This window comes from Pongo pygmaeus, chromosome 12 (assembly GCF_028885625.2).
Source record: "Pongo pygmaeus isolate AG05252 chromosome 12, NHGRI_mPonPyg2-v2.0_pri, whole genome shotgun sequence".
NCBI lineage: Eukaryota > Metazoa > Chordata > Mammalia > Primates > Hominidae > Pongo > Pongo pygmaeus.
Genome location: NC_072385.2, coordinates 132624404 through 132647861, shown reverse-complemented (window position 1 = coordinate 132647861; position 23458 = coordinate 132624404). Strand labels below are relative to the sequence as shown.

At 49.6% G+C, this 23458-nt stretch overlaps 1 protein-coding gene across 5 annotated transcripts in view; it reads left to right on the top strand.

Moving 5' to 3' along the window:
* The window catches only part of TPO (thyroid peroxidase), a 126944-nt gene that overhangs the window by 84825 nt on the left and 18661 nt on the right, over positions 1-23458 (top strand). For 4 of the 5 annotated variants that reach the window (XM_054475237.1, XM_054475235.1, XM_054475236.1 and 1 more), the window contains 2 exons: positions 4055-4186; positions 18929-19028. In XM_054475237.1, the coding sequence (XP_054331212.1) occupies positions 4055-4186; positions 18929-19028 (232 nt within the window). The remainder of the gene's footprint in view (positions 1-4054; positions 4187-18928; positions 19029-23458) is intronic. The other variant, XM_054475238.1, reaches the window with a different exon arrangement.

The following is a 23458-nucleotide window of genomic DNA, read 5'->3' as shown; positions in this document are numbered from 1 at the left end:
GTTGATATTAACACCGTGAGTGCTCAGGAGCCGTGTTCTGAATGCTGGGACAGCCGCACCCAGAACAATCACACTGCACAGTTAGCAGGGTGTCTGTTGACTTGGAAGAGTGTTGGTGACATGTCACTCAATAAGCATGTAAGCTACACAGCAATGTGTGCATTGGGAATCTGTTCAGGTTTTTTTTAAAGCAGTGGGCCACAGGCACATATATTACTTTGATGAGTGTCCTCCCGAATGTGAGGGGAGCGCTAGGCTCTGCTCCAGAACCTGTTAATACTGGAGACCTTGGCAGCCTGAGATGGGGACAGGGAGGAGAAATTGCTAACCTTCATCGATACAACTCTTTTCTTGTTTGTTTGTTTTATCACATCTATAATTAAAATATATCTTAGAAATAAATGACAAAACTCAAAAATCTGGTACAAATGCATGTGCACAGATATTTTTACCACAGCTGTTCCCTGCACTAGAAGTTTCAAAATCAAGAATCACAAGGGAAAAAACTCAAGTATAACAGACAGGAAACTTTACGTTTATGGTAAATTGATAAGAATATAAGCACTCAAGGAGATCCTCAGTGAAACTTCATCAACACATCTGCGGCTACAGAAAGGAAGGCTACGGGCTTGACTGAATATTTGATACAGAAAAACAAATAGTATTTGCTGCTCTTTATTCAAATTCTACTTATTCACTCAAACTCATTCACATAAAAACTTGATATTAAGGCCGGGTGTGGTGGCTTATGCCTGTAATCCCAGCACTTTGGGAGGCTGAGGCGGGTGGATCATGAAGTCAGGAGTTCAACACCAGCCTAGCCAAGATGGTGAAACCCCATCTATACTAAAAATACAAAGAAGAAAAATTAGCCGGGCATGGTGGTGGGCACCTGTAATCCCAGCTACCCAGGAGGCTGAGGCAAGAGAATTGCTTGAACCCGGGAGGTGGACGTTTCAGTGAGCCGAGATTGCACCACTGCACTCCAGCCTGGGCAACAGAGTGAGACTCCGTCTCAAAAAAAAAAAAAAAAAAAAAAAAAGCTGGCAAATGCATTGCAGTGAGTCTCCTCTGAGTGCCTTCATGCTGCAAATTTCAAATAGATAAAAAGCTATGAGTCAGTGGCTTTTTCCATGAGTTATTGTCAGGAGGTTACGCAGTAAACGAATATACATACATGCTTTGTGCGTATTATGGAAAATACAGTTCGCAACCGGTACTAATTTGCTTAGAGAAATGGAAACATCTGTGCGCTCACTGCACATGCAGACTGTGGACGCCACAGCCATCTGCGCACTCACTGCGCGTGGAGACGTTTGGACACCACGGCTGCTCTTCTTGAAACTCAAGGCGAAGCAGTCGGAGAGCAGAGCCTCGGCCTCTGTGCAGGTGGCCCTGGTATCTGGGGACACTGCGGCTGAGGCTGGTTTCCTCCTCTGTCGGGAGCGCTGCTCTTCAGACAGGGCCGATTTGTCCCCCTCCTTCCTGTCCATCCTGGGAAGGAGACCTACACAGCGCTGGCCCCTGGCTGGGCCTTCTGCTTAGAAGAAACTGACCGTGGGTGGAGCGTTGTGGGCCAAACCGTGCCCCCAAAAAGCTACGCTCACGTTCTAGCCCCGTGTACATCTGCATGTGGCCTGATGAAGAAGCAAGGCCTTTGCAGGTGCCATCCAGTTAAAATGAGGCTGTTGGGTGCATCCTGCTCCAATGCGCAGTGTCCTCATAGGAAGAGGAGACAAGACACAGAGAGACGGGACTGTGTGAAGACCCAGGATGGAAACAAAGCATCTGCCAGGCATGGGCCCCCCAGGACCCACCAGGAGCCAGAGCATGCAGGAAGGACCCCCCCCCTCCGAGAGCACCACCCGGCCGACACCCTGATTTCAGACCTGTGACCTCCAGAACTCTTGGAGGATGCATTTCTGTTGCTTGGAGCCATCCACTTTGTGATGATTTTTCCCGGCAGCCACAGGGAATTTATACCTAGGATGAGTCTGAACTGCAGGGATGGGGTGAGGAGAGGGGGCAGAAGCTGCTCCAAGGGAACTCCCCAAGAGGAATGTAGGGATGTGTTGGTGGCTGCTGTTCCCATTCTGAGGACCCCATCGCACATCCCAGGGGATGAAGAGAAAATGGGCTTGCAGCGTTCATGGGTGATGACTTTAATTTTTCACGCGATCATGATGGAAACACTCCCCTACTGTTTGTAGCTGTGTGAAGGCAGCTGCAGATGCCTTCACACAGCTCCGTTGCTTCACAACTCTGCATAACGGGATGCAGGAGGGGCTGGTTCCAGGGGCAGCTTTAGCCAAGAAAGACTTTCTAGGTTTAACAGCCTTGACATGGTTACCTATACATAAAACACTTTAATAGCTGCTGCAAGATAGAGACAATTAACAGTAGCCGATAGTCAATAGCTCCAATCCCTTGAAATTTCTTGACCCTTTTCTTATACTTCTTTTTATTTTTTTGAGACAGAGTCTCACTCTGTCACCCAGGCTGGAGTGCAGTGGCGCAATCTCTGTTCACTGCAACCTCCGCTTCCTGGGCTCAAGTGATTCTCCTGCCTCAGCCTCCTGAGTGGCTGGGATTATAGGCACCCACCACTGCACCCAGCTCATTTTTGTATTTTTAGTGGAGATGGAATTTCACCATGTTGGCCAGGCTGGGTTCAAACTCCTGACCTCAGGTGATCTACCCACCTCAGCCTCCCAAAGTGCTGGGATTACAGGCATGAGCTACTGGACCCGGCTTCTTATACTCTTATAGAATGGTTGTCATTATCAATAATGTCATTATTAAAGACTGTACTATTTAGAAAGCCTGAGATATCCCCGACACCCTGCTAGTTGTCATAAGCATCGTCTTTGATTCCATGCCCGTTTTTCACAGCCGACATAATGATACCCATTCTGTAACTGAGAAAACCAGCATGGGCCAAGCCTCCCCCCAGGTTAGGAGTGGGCAGTCCCATCCAATGCAGCCCCTCACCCTGGGGAGCAGGTGGGCAGCAGACCACCCCAGGTGGCCTTCAAGGCCTCACGGGTCTCTGGCACTGGGTCACCTGAGCACTGCCCAGGTTCACACATTCTCATCGTCCTGGGGTGGCCGAGTTGGGGGCCAAGACCCTGTGACCTGTGTGGACCCCGGCTCTTCCACTCAGCGGTGAGATTAGGGAGAGTCCCTCCACCTCTCCCAGTGCCTTCGCTCTGTCTGGGGGTGTCGTCAGCACCAGGGCCCCAGGAGTGCAGGGAGGTTGCTGCCCCCAGCCTGGCCCTCGGCAGAGGCTGCACCCAGGCCAGCTCTGTTCCCTCGAGACAGAGCAGCTCCTGGAAGAGCTCGTGTCCCCAGCACTAACAGCACCTGTTCCATTTAGAGAACGTGCACTGGGCATGTAGAGCAGATCTGTGACACGCTACTGCTTGTTTTCTAAAATTGGCCAGAAAAGGAACATTATTTGAACAAAATGTACAGCAGGTTATCTGGAAACATAAGCCTAGGGGATGAGGTACTAGGTTGTAGGATTCGTGTACAGGGGGAGCAAGAGCGGACGCCACATCCTCACTGGCAGTGGCAGATGGCCCCAGTCCTTGCTCTCAGAGGACGTGCCGGCCAGCTGGGAGCATCTGGGCCAGCTGGGAGCATCTGCCTGAGTGAAGCAGACCTTGCCCCACCCTCACCCTGGCCCCTTCCTGCCCCTGTGTCCTGCACTTGGCCACATTCCACATTCCCCTATCCCAGGCAGACCGTAATTTCCTCCAGGAGGGCTCCTGTGACTCAGGCCTGAGTGAGCCCCAGTGTGTGGACTCCCTGCAGGCTCAGAGCCCATGGCCAGCGCACATCTGTCTGCTCCTCATCACCTTTTCGGATGTGCCGGGAGCAGGGGGCGGCCACACAACAGCAGAGGTGGTGCCCGGTTCCCTCTAGACCAGGTGGGATGGCAGGCAAAGGGCTGACCTCCCCAGAGAGAAGCACCTCCCAGAATGGGGGTCGCTCATGGGAGAAGGGGATACAGCCGCTTCCTCTCACGTGTGTGGCCTTGCGTGTCTGGCAGATGTGAACGAGTGTGCAGACGGTGCCCACCCCCCCTGCCACGCCTCCGCGAGGTGCAGAAACACCAAGGGCGGCTTCCAGTGCCTCTGCGCGGACCCCTACGAGTTAGGAGACGATGGGAGAACCTGCGTAGGTGAGGCTGTTCCCCTCTCTCTCTGTCTGTCCATTTGCGAGTTTTTGTAAAATGAAGAAAAATGTGTTCAAGTTAGGCAACTGTCAATCACCATCTTGATTGGGAAGGGCGGAGATGAATAAGACACCAAGCCCACGGTGCCCGAGGGGCGTCTGCGCTGTGCTGGGGGCAGAGGATGCACTTTGTGTGCCTGCTGTCTGTGCAGAGACCCTCGGTGCACGCTGAGGCTGGGGGCGGCAGCCAGAATGCATTTCCAGACAAGGCCCACAGGTGTATACCCAGCCTAGATTACACCCCAGACAAAAAACCTATGAAACAGGCAGGATTCATTACAGACCCGTCCATCACCTCTCCTCCTTCTGGGCCCCCTCCAAACGCACCTGACTGCACCCTGACCAGGGCCAGCAGCACAGCTCCCTGCCTGTCTCCCACCTCCACCTCCGGATGTCCCCGCCCGGCATGGGGCCTGGGTGCTCAACATCCGCCTCAGATGGCCTTACCCAGTTCCCCAGCTCTGCACTCAGCTCAGGGACAGCGTCTTCCTCACCGCTGCCTCCAAGCCAGGTGCCAGCTACTCCCAAACTTTTGACGAATTTACTCCCCTGAAAATTGTGGCTGTTAAGTAAGCACTATCTTTAATCTTCATTTTATAGAAGAGGATACTAGTGATAAGAGAGGGCGAGAGACGCTCCTGGTCACACAGCCACTCCGTAGCTGGCCGGGAATTTGTGTTAATAGTTTGGCTTACAGCTCTTATAGAAAAATAATTATTTACCGACTCGAGTGACAGACAGACTTCCTTTGAGCTACTGTCATAGGGGAGTGAGGTCTTGGGAAAGAGCCAAGTGCAAGGTCCAAATGCAGCAAAGGCAGCTGGGACGTCCAGCCAGGGCAGAGAGAAGTCAGTGCAAAATGCTTCATGACTCAACTGCATTAAGGGGCTTCTGCTAAACTGGAATAATAGGATTCTTGCTGAAACTCAGCTCCTCAGCGAAGGACACAAGGGCTAAGGTCAAGGCCAGTTATCAAGCAAGTGAGTCTGAAAAGCGATGGCCAGGACGTGGCTGCCCGGGGCCTTCAGAGGCCGGGGATGCTCTTTCTGGTGCTTTCAAGCTACATCTGCCTGACTGGCACGTCCCCCACTCCTGTGTCAGGCATACACCCCCTTCCTGTGTCAGGCGCACCCCCCTCCTGTGTCAGGCACACTCCCCACCCTGTGTCAGGCGCACCCCACTATCCTATATCAGGCACATCCCACTCTCCTGTGTCAGGCACACCCCACCCTCCTGTGTCAGGCACATACCACCCTCCTGTGTCAGGCACACACCCCCACCCCCGTGTCAGGCACACCCCACCAGCCTGTGTCACGCACACACCCCCAACCCCTGTGTCAGGCACACCCCACCTCCTGTGTCAGGCACACCCCACCTCCTGTGTCAGGCACACCCCACCAGCCTGTGTCAGGCACACCCCACCTCCTGTGTCAGGCACACCCCACCCTCCTGTGTCAGGCACACCCCACCCTCCTGTGCCAGGCACACCCTCCCACCCCCGTGTCAGGTGCACCCCCCCTCCTGTGTCAGGCACATCCCCCCACCCCATGTCAGGCACACCCCACCCTCCTGTGCCAGGCACACCCTCCCACCCCCGTGTCAGGTGCACCCCCCCTTCCTGTGTCAGGCACATCCCCCCACCCCATGTCAGGCACACCCCACTATCCTGTGTCAAGCACAACCCCCCTCCTGTGTCAGGTACACCAACCCAACCCCCATGTCAGGCATACCCCCACTCCTTTTTTGTTGTTGTTGTTGTTTTTCTTTCTTTCTTTTAAAAAAAGTGATAAAAGATGTGAAGAACATGCAGGTTTGTTACATAGGTATACGTGTGCCACCGTGGTTTGCTGCTCCTATTGACCTATCCCCTAAGTTTCCTCCCCTCATCCTCCACCCCTCAATAGGCCCTGGTGTGTGCTGTTCCCCTCTCTGTCCATGTGTTTCCTCCCCTCATCCTCCACCCCTCAATAGGCCCTGGTGTGTGCTGTTCCCCTCTCTGTCCATGTGTTTCCTCCCCTCATCCTCCACCCCTCAATAGGCCCTGGTGTGTGCTGTTCCCCTCTCTGTCCGTGTGAAGGAACCATTTGTTTACTTAGGGGTTGGGGAGAAATTCCTGGTTTTTTTTTTTGGCAGTTTTTTTTTTAAATTTTATTATTATTATACTTTAAGTTTTAGGGTACATGTGCACAACGTGCAGGTTTGTTACATATGTATACATGTGCCATGCTGGTGTGCTGCCCCCATTAACTCGTCATCTAGCATTAGGTATATCTCCTAATGCTATCCCTCCCCCCTCCCCCCACCCCACAACAGTCCCCAGAGTGTGATGTTCCCCTTCCTGTGTCCATGTGTTTTCATTGTTCAGTTCCCATCTATGAGTGAGAATATGCGGTGTTTGGTTTTTTGTCCTTGCGATAGTTTGCTGAGAATGATGGTTTCCAGTTTCATCCATGTCCCTACAAAGGACATGAACTCATCATTTTTTATGGCTGCACAGTATTCCATGGTGTATATGTGCCACATTTGCTTAATCCAGTCTATCATTGTTGGACATTTGGGTTGGTTCCAAGGCTTTGATATTGTGAATAGTGCCGCAATAAACATAGGTGTGCATGTGTCTTTGTAGCAGCATGATTTATAATCCTTTGGGTATATACCCAGTAATGGGATGGCTGGGTCAAATGGTATTTCTAGTTCTAGATCCCTGAGGAATCGCCACACTGACTTCCACAATGGTTGAACTAGTTTACAGTCCCACCAACAGTGTAGAAGTGTTCCTATTTCTCCACATCCTCTCCAGCACCTGTTGTTTCCTGACTTTTTAATGATTGCCATTCTAACTGGTGTGAGATGGTATCTCATTGTGGTTTTGATTTGCATTTCTCTGATGGCCAGTGATGATGAGCATTTTTTCATGCGTTTTTTGGCTGCATAAATGTCTTCTTTTGAGAAGTGTCTATTCATATACTTTGCCCAATTTTGACGGGGTTGTTTGTTTTTTTCTTCTAAATTTGTTTGAGTTCTTTGTAGATTCTGGATATTAGCCCTTTGTCACATGAGTAGGTTGCAAAAATTTTCTCCCATTCTGTAGGTTGCCTGTTCACTCTGATGGTAGTTTCTTTTCCTGTGCAGAAGCTCTTGAGTTTAATTAGATCCCATTTGTCAATTTTGGCTTTTGTTGCCATTGCTTTTGGTGTTTTAGTCATGAAGTCCTTGCCCATGCCTATGTCCTGAATGGTATTGCCTAGTTTTTCTTCTAGGGTTTTTATGGCTTTAGGTCTAACATGTCAGTCTTTAATCCATCTTGAATTAATTTTTGTATAAGTTGTAAGGAAGGGATCCAGTTTCAGCTTTCTACATATGGCTAGCCAGTTTTCCCAGCACCATTTATTAAATAGGGAATCCTTTCCCCATTTCTTGTTTTTCTCAGGTTTGTCAAAGATCAGATAGTTGTAGACATGTGGCATTATTTCTGAGGGCTCTGTTCTGTTCCATTGGTCTATAGCTCTGTTTTGGTACCAGTACCATGCTGTTTTGGTTACTGTAGCCTTGTAGTATAGTTTGAAGTCAGGTAGTGTGATGCCTCCCACTTTGTTTTTTTTTGGCTTAGGATTGACTTGGCAATGCGGGCTCTTTTTTGGTTCCATATGAACTTTAAAGTAGTTTTTACTAGTTCTGTGAAGAAAGTCATTGGTAGCTTGATGGGGATGGCATTGAATCTATAAATTACCTTGGGCAGTATGGCCATTTTCACGATATTGATTCTTCCTACCCATGAGCATGGAATGTTCTTCCATTTGTTTGTGTCCTCTTTTATTTCATTGAGCAGTGGTTTGTAGTTCTCCTTGAAGAGGTCCTTCACATCCCTTGTAAGTTGGATTCCTAGGTATTTTATTCTCTTTGAAGCAATTGTGAATGGGAGTTCACTCATGATTTGGCTCTCTGTTTGTCTGTTATTGGTGTATAGGAATGCTTGTGATTTTTGTACTTTGATTTTGTATCCTGAGACTTTGCTGAAGTTGCTTATCAGCTTAAGGAAATTTGGGGCTGAGACAATGGGGTTTTCTAGAAATACAATCATGTCATCTGCAAACAGGGACAATTTGACTTCCTCTTTTCCTAATTGAATACCCTTTATTTCTTTCTCCTGCCTGATTGCACCGACCAGAACTTCCAACACTATGTTGAATAGGAGTGGTGAGAGAGGACATCTCTGTCTTGTGTCACTTTTCAAAGGGAATGCTTCCAGTTTTTGCCCATTCAGTATGATATTGGCTGTGGGTTTGTCATAGATAGCTCTTCTTATTTTGAGATACTTCCCATCAATACCTAATTTATTGAGAGTTTTTAGCATGAAGGTTGTTGAATTTTGGCAAAGGCCTTTTCTGCATCTATTGAGATAATCATGTGGTTTTTGTCTTTGGTTCTGTTTATATGCTGGATTACATTTATCGATTTGCATATGTTGAACCAGCCTTGCGTCCCAGGGATGAAGCCCACTTGATCATGGTGGATAAGCTTTTTGATGTGCTGCTGGATTCGGTTTGCCAGTATTTTATTGAGGATTTTTGCATCAATGTTCATTAAGGATATTGGTCTAAAATTCTCTTTTTTGGTTGTGTCTCTGCCAGGCTTTGGTATCAGGATGATGCTGGCCTCATAAAATGAGTTAGGGAGGATTCCCTCTTTTTCTATTGATGGGAATAGTTTCAGAAGAAATGGTACCAGCTCCTCCTTGTACCTCTGGTAGAATTCGGCTGTGAATCCATCTGGTCCTGGACTCTTTTTGTTGGTAAGCTATTGATTATTGCCTCAATTTCAGAGCCTGTTATTGGTCTATTCAGAGATTCAACTTCTTCCTGGTTTACTCTTGGGAGGATATATGTGTCGAGGAATTTATCCATTTCTTCTAGATTTTCTAGTTTATTTGCGTAGAGGTGTTTATAGTATTCTCTGATGGTAGTTTGTATTTCTGTGGGATCGGTGGTGATATCCTCTTTATCATTTTGTATTGCGTCTATTTGATTCTTCTCTCTTTTCTTCTTTATTAGTCTTGCTAGCAATCTATCAATTTTGTTGATTTTTTCAAACTACCAGCTCCTGGATTCATTAATTTTTTGAAGGGTTTTATGTGTCTCTATTTCCTTCAGTTCTGCTCTGATCTTAGTTATTTCTTGCCTTCTGCTAGCTGTTGAACGTGTTTGCTCTTGCTTTTCTAGTTCTTTTAATTGTGATGTTAGGGTATCAATTTTAGGTCTTTCCTGCTTTCTCTTGTGGTCATTTAGTGCTATAAATTTCTCTCTACACACTGCTTTGAATGTGTCCCAGAGATTCTGGTATGTTGTGTCTTTGTTCTCGTTGGTTTCAAAGAACATCTTTATTTCAGCCTTCATTTCGTTATGTACCCAGTAGTCATTCAGGAGCACGTTGTTCAGTTTCCATGTAGTTGAGCAGATTTGAGTAAGTTTCTTAATCCTGAGTTCTAGTTTGATTGCACTGTGGTCGGAGAGACGGTTTGTTATAATTTCTGTTCTTTTACATTTGCTGATGAGAGGCACACCCCCACTCCTGTGTCAGGCACACCCCCACCCCGGTGTCAGGCAAACCCCCCTCTTGTTTCAGGGACACCACACCCTCTTCTTTCAGGCACACCCCCCGTCTTGTTTCAGGGACACCACACCCTCTTGTTTCAGGGACCCCACACCGTCTTGTTTCAGGCACACCCCACCGTCTTGTTTCAGGGACACCCCACCCTCTTGTTTCAGGGACAACACAACCTCTTGTTTCAGGGACACCCCACCCTCTTGTTTCAGGGACACCACACCTCTTGTTTCAGGCACACGATACCCTCTTGTTTCAGGGACACGCACCCTCTTGTTTCAGAAACACCACCCCCTCTTGTTTCAGGCATACCACTCCCTTTTTTTTCAGGGACACCCCACCCTCTTGTTTCAGGCACAGGATACCCTCTTGTTTCAGGGACACCACACCTTCTTGTATCAGGCACACCACACCTTCTTGTATCAGGCACACCCCACCCTCTTGTTTGAGGCACACCCCACCTTCTTGTTTCAGGCACACCCCACCCTCTTGTTTCAGGGACATCCCACCCTCTTCTTTCAGGGACACCCCACCCTCTTGTTTCAGGCACACCCCACCCTCTTTTTTCAGGCACACCCCACCCTCTTGTTTCAGGCACACCCCACCCTCTTGTTTCAGGGAAACCCCACCCTCTTGTTTCAGGGACACCCCACCCTCTTCCTTCAGGGACACCCCACCCTCTTGTTTCAGGCACACCCCACCCTCTTGTTTCAGGGACACCCCACCCTCTTGTTTCAGGGACACCCCACCCTCTTGTTTCAGGCACACCCCACCCTCTTGTTTCAGGGACACCCCACCCTCTTGTTTCAGGCACACCCCACCCTCTTGTTTCAGGGACACCCCACCCTCTTGTTTCAGGGACACCCCGCCTCTTGTTTCAGGCACACGACACCCCCTTGTTTCAGGGACACCACACCCTCTTGTTTCAGGCACACGACACCCTCTTGTTTCAGGGACACCCCACCTCTTGTTTCAGGTACACGACACCCTCTTGTTTCAGGGATACCCCACCCTCTTGTTTCAGGGTCACCCCACCCTTTTGTTTCAGGCACACACACCCCTCTTGTTTCAGGGACAACCCACCCTCTTGTTTCAGGCACAGGATACCCTCTTGTTTCAGGGAAAACACACCCTCTTGTTTCAGGGACACCCCACCCTCTTGTTTCAGGGACACCCCACCCTCTTCTTTCACAGACAGCCCACCATCTTGTTTCAGGCACAGGATACCCTCTTATTTCAGGGACACCCCAACCTCTTGTTTCAGGGACACCACACCCTCTTGTTTCAGGCACACCCCACCCTCTTGTTTCAGGGACACCCCACTCTCTTGTTTCAGGCACAGATACCCTCTTGTTTCAGGGACAGCACACCCTCTTGTTTCAGGCACACCCCACCCTCCTGTTTCAGGGACACCCCACCTTCTTGTTTCAGGCATACCCCACCCTCTTGTTTCAGGGACACAGCACTGGCCTGTTTCAGGGACACCACACCCTCTTGTATCAGGGACACCCCACCCTCTTCAGGGACACCCCACCCTCTTTTTTCAGGCACACCCGACCCTCTTGTTTCAGGGACACCACACCCTCTTGTTTCAGGCACACCCCACCCTCTTGTTTCAATCACAGGATACCCTCTTTTTTCAGAGACACCCCACCTCTTGTTTCAGGCACAGGATACCTTCGTGTTTCAGGCACACCCTATCCTCTTGTTTCAGGGAAACCACACTCTCTTGTTTCAGGGACACCCCACCCTCTTGTTTCAGGCACAGGATACCCTCTTGTTTCAGGGACACTCCACCCTCTTGTTTCAGGCACAGGATACCCTCTTGCTTCAGGCACACCCCACCCTCTTGTTTCAGGGAAACCCCACACTCTTGTTTCAGGCACACCCCACCCTCTTGTGTCAGGCGCACCCCACCCTCTTGTTTCAGGCACACCCCACCCTCTTCTTTCAGGCACACCGCACCCTCTTGTTTCAGGGACACCACACCCTCTTGTTTCAGGCACACCCCACCCTCTTGTTTCAGGGACACCACACCCTATTGTTTCAGGCACACACCACCCTCTTGTTTCAGGGACACCCCACTCTCTTGTTTCAGGCACAGATACCCTCTCGTTTCAGGCACAGGTACCCTCTCGTTTCAGGCACACCCCACCCTCCTGTTTCAGGGACACCCCACCTTCTTGTTTCAGGCACACCACACCCTCTTGTTTCAGGGACACCCCACCTTCTTGTTTCACGGACACCCCACCCTCTTGTTTCACGGACACCCCACTCTCTTGTTTCAGGCACATGATACCCTCTTGTTTCAGGGACACTCCACCCTCTTGTTTCAGGGACACCCCACCCTCTTGTTTCAGGCACACCACACCCTCTTGTTTCAGGCACACCCCCCCTCTGGTTTCAGGCACACCTCACCTTCTTGTTTCAGGCACATCTCACCCTCTTGTTTCAGGGACTCCCCACCCTCTTGTTTCAGGGACAGCACACCTTTATGTTTCAGGGACACCCCACCCTTTTGTTTCAGGCACACCCCACCCTCTTGTTTCAGGCACACCCCACCCTCTTGTTTTAGGGATAGCACACCTTTATGTTTCAGGGACACCCCACCCTCTTGTTTCAGGCACACCACACCCTCTCCTTTCAGGGACACCCCACCCTCTTGTTTCAGGCACAGGATACCCTCTTGTTTCAGGCACACCCCACCCTCTTGTTTTAGGGATGGGACACCCCACCCTCTTGTTTCAGGCACAGCACACCGTCTCCTTTCAGGGACACCCTCTTGTGTCCTTTCAGGACACCCTCTTGTTTCAGGCACAGGATACCCTCTTGTTTCAGGGACACCCCACCCTCTCTTTTCAGGGACACCCCACCCTCTTGTTTCAGGTTTCCTCTCTCTCCACAGCATTTCCCCCTCACACTCATTGTTTTATTAGCCTCTGATTTTATTCATGTTTTTTCTCCATATGAAATCGTATCCTCTCTTCCTTTCAAAGCAGACCACTCTCAATCATGGAAAGCTAGAAACAGCTGCTCTTGCATTCAGGTTTTTAAATAAAATGTTTAAATCAATGGTTCAGATGTGAATTGCAAAGGTAGTCAGGTGGCCAAGCTGCCATATTTACAGAGAGGAGCTCAGCTGCTTTCCGCATTATTATCACAAACCCAAGAAAGCGGATTCAGAACCCTGTTCAGGCGAAGGCAGTGGGGCATTTACGTCAAGACTGCAATTTTGCTGGACTACAGCCCAGAAGCACTTGCTGTATTTTTGGTAATATCTCACCCCGTCAGATGGCTCCATGGGGCCCCAGGAAACACTTCTACTGCTGTCCTCCAGCTGAAGCCACCACCCTCCATCCCTCCCGGTGTTTTCTTCTGGACTCACCCACAGAAGGAAGGAGAAAGGAAGCCCAGTGGAGGTCAGGAACAGCCCCGGGAGAGCACCCAGAGATGAATTCGTGCCTAAGAGGGCTCACCCACTACCTCTCTTCCTCCTCCCGGAGAGCACCCAAAGATGCATTTGTGCCTAAGAGAACTTGCCCACTACCTCTCTTCCTCCTGGGCCCCCCCCTTGAATGCACCGTGACAGGGGCCAGCAGCACATGAGCTTAAGACCATTCTGTGCACCAGGGCCCATGTCTGAGAGATTAATACACAGGTGCCCAGGGCTTCTCCTGTTTCCACGGTGACTTACAGACTTAGATTTAGATACAGATATGGGTATAGATATTATGGATAGAGACTTAGTTTAGTTGTAGGCACAGATGCAGATATATAGATGTAGATATACATTTACATATAGGTATAAAAGAATACATTTAGATTTCCGTACAGCTCTCCTTATATAAGTTTAGATGTAGATACACATATAGATTCAGGCTTTGATATAAAAGAATAGATTTAGATTTAGGTATAGCTCTCCCTACATAAGTTTAGATGTAGATACACATATAGATTCAGGCGTCGATATAATTATAGAGGGAGCTCTGCTTTTGTAGTGTTTTTTTCCTAACGTTGTGGTTAAAGGAACTGTATTCATTTCCTGGGGATGCCATAGCACAGCCCTGGAGACTGGGGGTGCCATAGCACAGCCCTGCAGACTGGGGGTGCCATAGAAAAGTCCTGCAGACTGGGGATGCCATAGCAAAGCCCTGCAGACTGAGGGTGCCATAGCACAGCCCTGCAGACTGGGGGTGCCATAGCACAGCCCTGCAGACTGGGGGTGCCATAGAAAAGCCCTGCAGACTGGGGATGCCATAGCAAAGCCCTGCAGACTGGGGGTGCCATAGCAAAGCCCTGCAGACTGAGGGTGCCATAGCACAGCCCTGCAGACTGGGGGTGCCATAGCACAGCCCTGCAGACTGGGGGTGCCATAGAAAAGCCCTGCAGACTGGGGATGCCATAGCAAAGCCCTGCAGACTGGGGGTGCCATAGCAAAGCCCTGCAGACTGAGGGTGCCATAGCACAGCCCTGCAGACTGGGGGTGCCATAGCACAGCCCTGCAGACTGGGGGTGCCATAGCACAGCCCTGCAGACTGGGGGTGCCATAGCACAGCCCTGCAGACTGAGGGTGCCATAGCACAGCCCTGCAGACTGGGCACTTGAACAAGAGATTTCTCTCTCAGCGAGTCCTGGAGGCTGGAGTCCAAGATCAAGGGGAGGGCAGGGTTGGCTCCCCCTGAGGACTCACCCCTTGGCTGCAGATACCACCTTCTCCCCATGTCCTCCCAGGGCAGTCCCTCTGTGTGTCCATGGCCGCATCTCCTCATCTCATAAGGACATAGCTGCCTTGGGCCACGGCCCACAGTGACATCCCCATGCCACCGCAATTACCTCCTCAAATGCTCCATCCCCAAATCAGCCACATTCTGAGGCCCAGGAGGTTGGAGCTTCAGCACAAGAATCTGGGAGACCCGGTTCAGCCCACGACAGCCAATTGGTCCATAGTGCCGTCTTTTAATCTTCAGAATAAAACTTTAGAAGAAGTGTATACAACAGGAGCATGAGTTGCATAAACTAATTTCCAATATTTTGTTTCAAACGTCTTGTTTTAGTTTTTGTCCTGAGAACAATTACAACATACATTTATCTATTTCCTGCATCTTTTTTTTTTGAGACGGAGTCTCGCTCTGTTGCCCAGACTGGAGTGCGGTGGTGCGATCTCAGCTCACTGTAAGCTCAGCTTCCCGGGTTCACGCCATTCTCCTGCCTCAGCCTCCCGAGTAGCTGGGACTACAGGCGCCGCCACCACGCCCGCCACCACGCCCGGCTAATTTTTGTTTTTGTATTTTTAGTAGAGACGGGGTTTCACCGTGTTAGCCAGGATGTATTTCCTACATCTTAAGGACTCTTTTCTATAAACGCCAATGTGGAAGCCAAATGTGTCTCTAGAGTTGAGACGTTCCCTTCCAGTGCTACCTCTTTGCTAAGGAATCCTCCTGCCTGGACGCTATCCATCTGCCTCTCCAGATCCTGCCCCCGCCAAGGGCGTCCCAGAGAGCCCCTGAGCCCGGCCGGGACCAGCGCCCATGCAGTGCCGGTGCTCAGGGCAGCTCTGAGCTCCGCGCTGCCTTCTGGTTCTGTGCGGTGGATGTGATGCTTGCATGGTGCTGTCCCTGCCCCGCTCCGCCCCTGCTGGGCTCCTGGCTGCCGAACGTGAAGTCAGGGTCCGCCGCAGAACACATCTTCCCGCTGAGCCCTGCAGCCCCTCAAGCAGCTGGCTGCCTCCAAGGAGCTTCCTCTCCAACAGCTGCCGTGTACCTCCCTGGCCTCCCTGACAGGACCCAGGCCCTCCGGAGGCACTGGGCCAGGCCGCTGGTGGAGCCTGATGGTGGACGATGGTGGACAGTGACCTTCTCTTTCTAAGGAAGGGACTGAGGGAGGGAAAATGCCCCCAGAGCATCTCAGGAGCTGGGAGGTGAACAGCTGGGGATGCTGGCCTCAGTGCTTCCTCCACCACCAGCACCCTTATGATTATACTGCTGTCCCTGCAAAAACGACCATGGAAAATTAGGACGCTGGGCATGACCTTTCTGCATTCCTGACGCACAAGCCTAACTGTTGTCACACGGAGGCCACACACGTCCCTGATGAAAGAGCCCTGCTCCCGCACAAGCAGCCGTCAGTGCCCTCTCTGTACAGACCGCGCAGCCAGCAGTACCCAGCACCGTCCCTGGACGCACCAGCTCTGTCACTGCTGGATGGAACACCCCAAAAGGGTGATGGACATGGCTGTCCCTCAGCTTTCAGAATGACAGCGTGAAACCCAAGCCTGCCTCCATGAGGAAGGGTAGACACAGAGAGAAGCAGAGGCCCCGGCTGAGTGGACATGCACTCAGGTGCTGAGGGCTGAGAGTGACCCAGGAGCAACAGCTGAGCCATGTTTACAGCCCCTCCTACGAGCCCTGGCTGGAGGCCAGAGGTTCCAGGGAAGGTGGGCACCAGGGCCCACCCGTGTTGGGGAAAGCCGTCTGCTTTTCTCAGACCACAGATTCCAATGCTGATCCCTTCCAGGACCCATCTCAAAAACACAGCGGGAATAATGTCTAATCTGGGCGCCTGTGCTCCAGTCAAGCTGACCCATAAAATTAACCATCCCAGTCATATTATTCTGACCTGAATTCTCCAAAATCCCAATGCCCTCTGTCTGCCCAGGGCCTGCCCAAACCCGATGCCCTTTCTTTCCAAAGGCCCTCGTTGGCCTTCACCCAGCCTCAGGGAATCCCACCCCACCCAGCCCCACCAGAGGGGCACCCACGCCCACGCCCACAGCAGAGAACTCCAGGGCTCCCCGGGGTGGCACTGAAGAGGTCGGAAAGCCACTCTGGCAGCAGCTGTGACCTTTGCAATGCCCCCGTAGGACATGCAGGGGCTTCAGGACCTGTCTCAGCCGGGTATCCCCAGCAGCACACAGCCTTCAACCTGGCTCCAAGCGGATTTACTGGCTCTTGAAATTGAAAATGCCAAGAAAGAAAAATTTGGAGCAAAGAATAAAGGGAAGTTTCTGCTGTGCGGCATCTGGCCTTTCCCCTGCCCAGGCTCGTTTCACACTTTTGGGTAAACATGGAGCTGCTTACGTCCCTGCTGTGGGTCTGCCGTTTGCTGGTGTGAGGTGGGCTTCAATCAGATGCTCACCACGGCCCAGGACGTGGCTCCTCTCTCTCAAGGCTCTGATGTCAGATGCTTGGCTTTGCTGGTTTTTGAAGTTCCACAGGTGGCCCCTCCAGCCCAAGTTTCTCAGAACTAAATCCAGCAGGAAGGGGGAGTCCCCCTCCCAGAAATGTCAAACACCAATTCCAGAATGAATTTCCATGGCTGCACTGTCCTGACTGCCCTGACCTGGCCTGTGCTTACCTGGAATCCCCACCCAGGCCTCAATCAGCTCAGCCTTCCCCGCACCCCCAGCCCCAGCTGCACAGGCGGAACCCCCACCTGTAGCAGCCATGGGGGTGACAGCGAGTAGCAGCGGATGGAAACATGAACCCAGCCTCTTTCTGGATGCGGGAGGAGCGGCGTCCCACGGCCAGCAAGCAGCTCTGCTCTCCACGGGCTTTTAGCAAGAGGCTGTTGTGCTCAGGTTGCCCTGCAGACTCTACTACATCTGTGAGAGGTGGCAGGAAGGAGATCCTGGAGGCGGGAGGATGGTTAGAGGATCCCAGGAGGAAAAGTCATGAGGTGCAAAGGCTAAGAGGACAGGATCGTTTTGGAGAAACAGGATGTGCATTTAGAATTTATTCATTCATTCTTGTATCCAACAAATGCTTGCTGAGTGTCCAAGACCCATGCGACGAAGACAGCCACAGATACCACCTGTGTCTGGGCTGGGAAAGACCCATGCTAGGAAGACAGCCATGGACACGACCTGTGTCTGGGCTGCAAATGAGACACACCTGCAAATCACGCCCAGGCGCTAAGTGGCACAGGGAACCGCAGTCACCCACAGACGCATTCACAACCCACTTTAAAAAATCCAGTGTGAGAAATAGAACCAACCCAAGCGCCCATTCCCCCAGCTGCTGCCTCTGTCTGGTACCTGAATGTGCTCTTAGCCCCAGAGCCTTTCTTCAACCACACATGATGATGTTTATCCAGGGCGACCCACGTTTGTTTAAAAAAAACACTGATTGGTAGTATTTAAATTCTTATTTAAAAGTCAGTTTTCGTTTCATCTTGGATTTCTCCTCGGCCACCTCGAATGGGCACCTAAACAGAAAAGTCAGTAATAAAACTTAGGTCAAAGGAGTTCTGAGTTCAGAGCCGCAGTGGCCCCAGGCTGGCATCTCCTTGCAGAAAGCACAGAAGCCAAGGGCTGGAGCCCAGAAGCCCTCACTCAGTCCCCGGCTTTTTCAGATGAAGACGCAGGTCCAGGTGGGAGACACTTCCTCAGGCCCCTCACCAGATGCTCTGGGGCCTGCTCCTGGGCTGCCTCTCTCCTCTGCCCGTCGGGCCTTCTGCATTTCTCTGTCTGATTCCCACCAACCTTGTTCGGTTTCTTTCTGGAATGGGCAGATGAGACCTAGGATGAGCTCCAAAATCTGTTGCCATCCCGTGCCCCCGTCCCCCCAGGGCTCCAGCTCTGCAAGGTGCTGTCCACCTTCCTTCAACCACGGCTTCACCTCCAGGAGGCTTCTGGGAAAAATAAAATGCAGCCAAGGGCAAAACCTCACAGCGTCACACTGCGTCCCTTACAGCCCACCTTGCGAACATTTCCTGCCCCGGTCCGAGGCCCCAAGGGCCCCCTGGGTCCTGTGGTCCACTCCCAGAGCACTGAGAGCCCTCCCTGGTTTGGGCAGCAAGGTCCTGCAGGACAGCGTCCATGCCGAGCCCACAGTGAGGTTGCCATAGAGAGAGAGCCAACTTCTCTGCCCTGTGTCCCCTGCTGGCTCTCCTCACACACGTCACATTCAGGTCTGGACTTAATGGTCTAAATGGCTTTTCTGGGCAGATAAATTGTCCCTCCCTCCCTGCGTCATGCTGTGGGGTGAAGGCCGCTGGCCCAGGACAGGGTGTGGCCCAGACTCAGGCAGGACAACCTGGCTTGCCCAGGCCCTGGAAGGTTCTTCTAACCAGGCCTCTTTCTGTGCCCCAGATTCTGGGAGGCTCCCTCGGGCAACTTGGGTCTCCATCTCGCTGGCTGCTCTGCTGATCGGAGGCTTGGCAGGTCTCACCTCGACGGTGATTTGCAGGTGGTAAGTCCTTCACTTTTTGACTGTTACTTAGACACAAAGCAATCTCCTTTCCTCTGGACATGGCTGCAATGAAGCTGCTTTATTTTCCTGAAGCTAACACAGATTACTGGTATCTCAAAGGCGTTGATCTCAGAGCTATTTTGTACAACATAATAGACTCTCTGGATCTTTCATTATGCTTTAAATAATGAAAGTGGAGTGATCATTCGTACACCTTAGGTGGTGTCAGATATCTGTAGACGAAGATTCAGCAATATGGAACACTTTTCTAACATTAAATGATTGCATTGAAGTAGTCTCTTGTTAGGAGTAAAGATTCTTACAAAGGTTTCTCAGAGAAAAAAGGTCATCCATGAATAAAAAGTTTTATTCTTCAGTTTTATTCCCTCCCTTGAGGGCAGAAATTGGAAGTTGAACTTTCATGTTAAAAATGGCGCTGCCGTTGAAAGACTCAGACCCGCACCTGAGAGGCCCTGCCCTGTGACAGTGCTCTCTGCAGAAAGAGCCCCTCGAGGCTTCCTCGGATGTGGCAGCTGGTCCACGTCCCTAGCCCTGAGGACTGCTCCTTGCTGCTGCTTCTCACCTTGCTGCTCTTGAGAACCAAACTCCTTGAGCATCCCTTCCATTTTTAATGCACAATTGTTCATTTTATATAGAAAGTATTAAAAATAACAGCAAACACAATATGAAGTCATTGCAGCCCCAGGCTGGGCCCCCAGGGCCATGCCCAGGATACCTGCAAATAGAGGCCACAGTCTCTCAGCCTCTGCTCTCCCTGAGCGCCAGGCTCAGCCCAACATGCCCTGTGCATGCTCTTGCTGCAGCCAGCCCTGCCCTCTGCCAGGATGACCCCTGCAGTCGCCTTCGCCCTCCACCCTGGTCTTCAGAGCTCCTCACTGGCCGAGCCCCCAGCACCACCCCATACCACACATGTATGGATTATCCAAGCCTCCCAGCATCACCCGATACCACATATCTATGGATTATCCAGGATTTTCCCACTCTAAGGCCATCTTCCAGGGTGTTTCTCATCTTCCCAATAATAGAAACTCAACATTCTAGCAAACTTCATTTTTCTAGCAACTTCTCAGTACACTGAGGAATGTCTGCCCCTTGAACAGGAAATCTTTTTCTTACAGTTTTTGCACCTCCTACAGGAACTGGTTTTTAAAAACTTGAAAGCTTAGCAACCAGCTGTTACCCATGATCATTATCGCTTCCAAAGGGCCTTGTCAAGAATCCACAGTAATGGTCTCTTTTCTGTTTTTTATTTTTTTATTTTTTTTATTTTATTGTTATTACACTTTAAATTTTAGGGTACACGTGCACAATGTGCAGGTTAGTTACATATATATACATGTGCCATGCTGGTGTGCTGCACCCATTAACTCGTCATTTAGCATTAGGTATATCTCCTAATGCTATCTCTCCCCCCTCCCCCCACCCCACAACAGTCCCCAGAGTGTGATGTTCTCCTTCTTGTTGTCCATGCGTTCTCATTGTTCAATTCCCACCTATGAGTGAGAACATGCAGTGTTTGGTTTTTTGTCTTTGCGATAGTTTACTGAGAATGATGATTTCCAGTTTCATCCATGTCCCTGCAAAGGACGTGAACTCATCATTTTTTATGGCTGCACAGTATTCCATGGTGTATATGTGCCACATTTTCTTAATCCAGTCTATCATTGTTGGACATTTGGGTTGGTTCCAAGGCTCTGATATTGTGAATAGTGCCGCAATAAACATAGGTGTGCATGTGTCTTTATAGCAGCATGATTTATAGTCCTTTGGGTATATACCCAGTAATGGGATGGCTGGGTCAAATGGTATTTCCAGTTCTAGATCCCTGAGGAATTGCCACACTGACTTCCACCATGGTTGAACTAGTTTACAGTCCCACCAACAGTGTGAAAGTGTTCCTATTTCTCCACATCCTCTCCAGCACCTGTTGTTTCCTGACTTTTTAATGATTGCCATTCTAACTGGTGTGAGGTGGTATCTCACTGTGGTTTTGATTTGCATTTCTCTGATGGCCAGTGATGGTGAGCATTTTTTCATGTGTTTTTTGGCTGCATAAATGACTTCTTTTGAGAAGTGTCTGTTCATGTCCTTTGCCCACTTTTTGATGGGGTTGTTTGTTTTTTTCTTGTAAATTTGAGTTCATTGTAGATTCTGGATATTAGCCCTTTGTCAGATGAGTAGGTTGCAAAAATTTTCTCCCATTCTGTAGGTTGCCTGTTCACTCTGATGGTAGTTTCTTTTGCTGTGCAGAAGCTCTTGCGTTTAATTAGATCCCATTTGTCAATTTTGGCTTTTGTTGCCATTGCTTTTGGTGTTTTAGACATGAAGTCCTTGCCCATGCCTATGTCCTGAATGGTAAAGCCTAGGTTTTCCTCTAGGGTTTTTATGGTTTTAGGTCTAACATTTAAGTCTTTAATCCATCTTGAATTAATTTTTGTATAAGTTGTAAGGAAGGGATCCAGTTTCAGCTTTCTACATATGGCTAGCCAGTTTTCCCAGCACCATTTATTAAATAGGGAATCCTTTCCCCATTTCTTGTTTTTGTCAGGTTTGTCAAAAATCAGATAGTTGTAGATATGTGGCGTTATTTCTGAGGGCTCTGTTCTATTCCATTGGTCTATAGCTCTGTTTTGGTACCAGTACCATGCTGTTTTGGTTACTGTAGCCTTGTAGTATACTTTGAAGTCAGGTAGTGTGATGCCTCCAGCTTTGTTCTTTTGGCTTAGGATTGACTTGGCAATGCGGGCTCTTTTTTGGTTCCATATGAACTTTAAAGTAGTTTTTTCCAATTCTGTGAAGAAAGTCATTGGTAGCTTGATGGGGATGGCATTGAATCTGTAAATTACCTTGGGCAGTATGGCCATTTTCATGATATTGATTGTTCCTACCCATGAGCATGGAATGTTCTTCCATTTGTTTGTGTCCTCTTTTATTTCATTGAGCAGTGGTTTATAGTTCTCCTTGAAGAGGTCCTACACGTCCCTTATAAGTTGGATTCCTAAGTATTTTATTCTCTTTGAAGCAATTGTGAATGGGAGTTCACTCATGATTTGGCTCTCTGTTTGTCTGTTGTTGGTGTATAAGATTTTCTGTTGTTTTTATTTTTGTGAGCACTTGTAAGAAGAGCCTCTATACCTGCCGTCTGCTCTGCATCCTGTGTCTCTGCTGCTGAGATATGGTAGTAAAGCCAGTTCCCCATTTCAGTTATTCTGCAAGGCCTCTGACAACTACTGTGGTTGACCCAGATGCCTGCATTTGACACATGACCTTATGATCTATCTGGCATACGATATTTCAGTGATGTATTTCTGAGTAGCTTCATAGCTTCTAACAAAACTAACATACACCATAATTCAGACAACTGTGAGAAATTCCTTCCAGTAGAGAGTTGATAGTAATGGCTAAAGCCATGTATCAGATGCAACGCTAAGTCATCCTTAGCCACTGTCTCCTCTGATTTTCTGATCAATCATCTGACTCAGGTGCTTGCCATGACTTGAACTGTGCATTGCCCAGAACATATGTTTATATCCTGACCTTTAGGACCTCAGAACGTAACCTTATTTGGAACTAAGGTCTCTGCAGGTGTAATTAGTTAAAATGAGACTGTCCTGGAGTAGAGGGGCCCCTAATTCAATATAGCTGGTGTTCCTCTAGAAAGAAGAGTTTGGACTGAGTCATGCTGAGCAGGCGAAGGCCATCTCGACGGGAAGGCAGAGATAAGGGTGGGGTTTCTCTAAGCTGGGGCCTGCGAAGATCGCCAGCAGCCTCAGGAACTGGGAGGGAGGCAGGGGGAGCCGCCTGCAGGCACCACGATGTGGACTCCTGCCTCCAGAGCTCTAGGTCATAAACTTCTGCTGTTTAAGCAGCCAAGTCTGTGATCCTCTGTGACTGCAGCCCCAGAAAACTAACGAAGTGCTATGATTGTGTCCATTTTCAGTGTAGCATGTGGAGGTGGAGCGAGAGCCTGTTACTTGCTCAAAGCTGGTAGGCCCAGAGCAGATCCTTGAACCCAAGACCTGTCTGGTGCTGGAGGTCGTGCTGCAGCTGCCCTGCTTCTCCTCGCGGGAAGATTATATTCCACATGCCAGGGCTGTTGTTTCAAATAATCATTACCAGTGAAGATTGAATAGTCACCTATTCTCTCTACAAGACACTATATTGATCTGTTTTGGGAAGAGACTACTTTAACCTTTAAATGGTGTCTCTAGTTTTAGACGGGGTGGTGGCAGGAAATATTCCCTATGTTTTATGAATCATTTGGTCTTTAAACCTTAAAAACCTCAATTACTAATAATTAAAACCCTCAGCTAACCATGAAATAGACTAAGCAATAAAAATTGAATAGGCTGTAAGCAAATAACTTCAAATTAGCTAGTTCTGTAATTATAACTATTAAATGTATAATT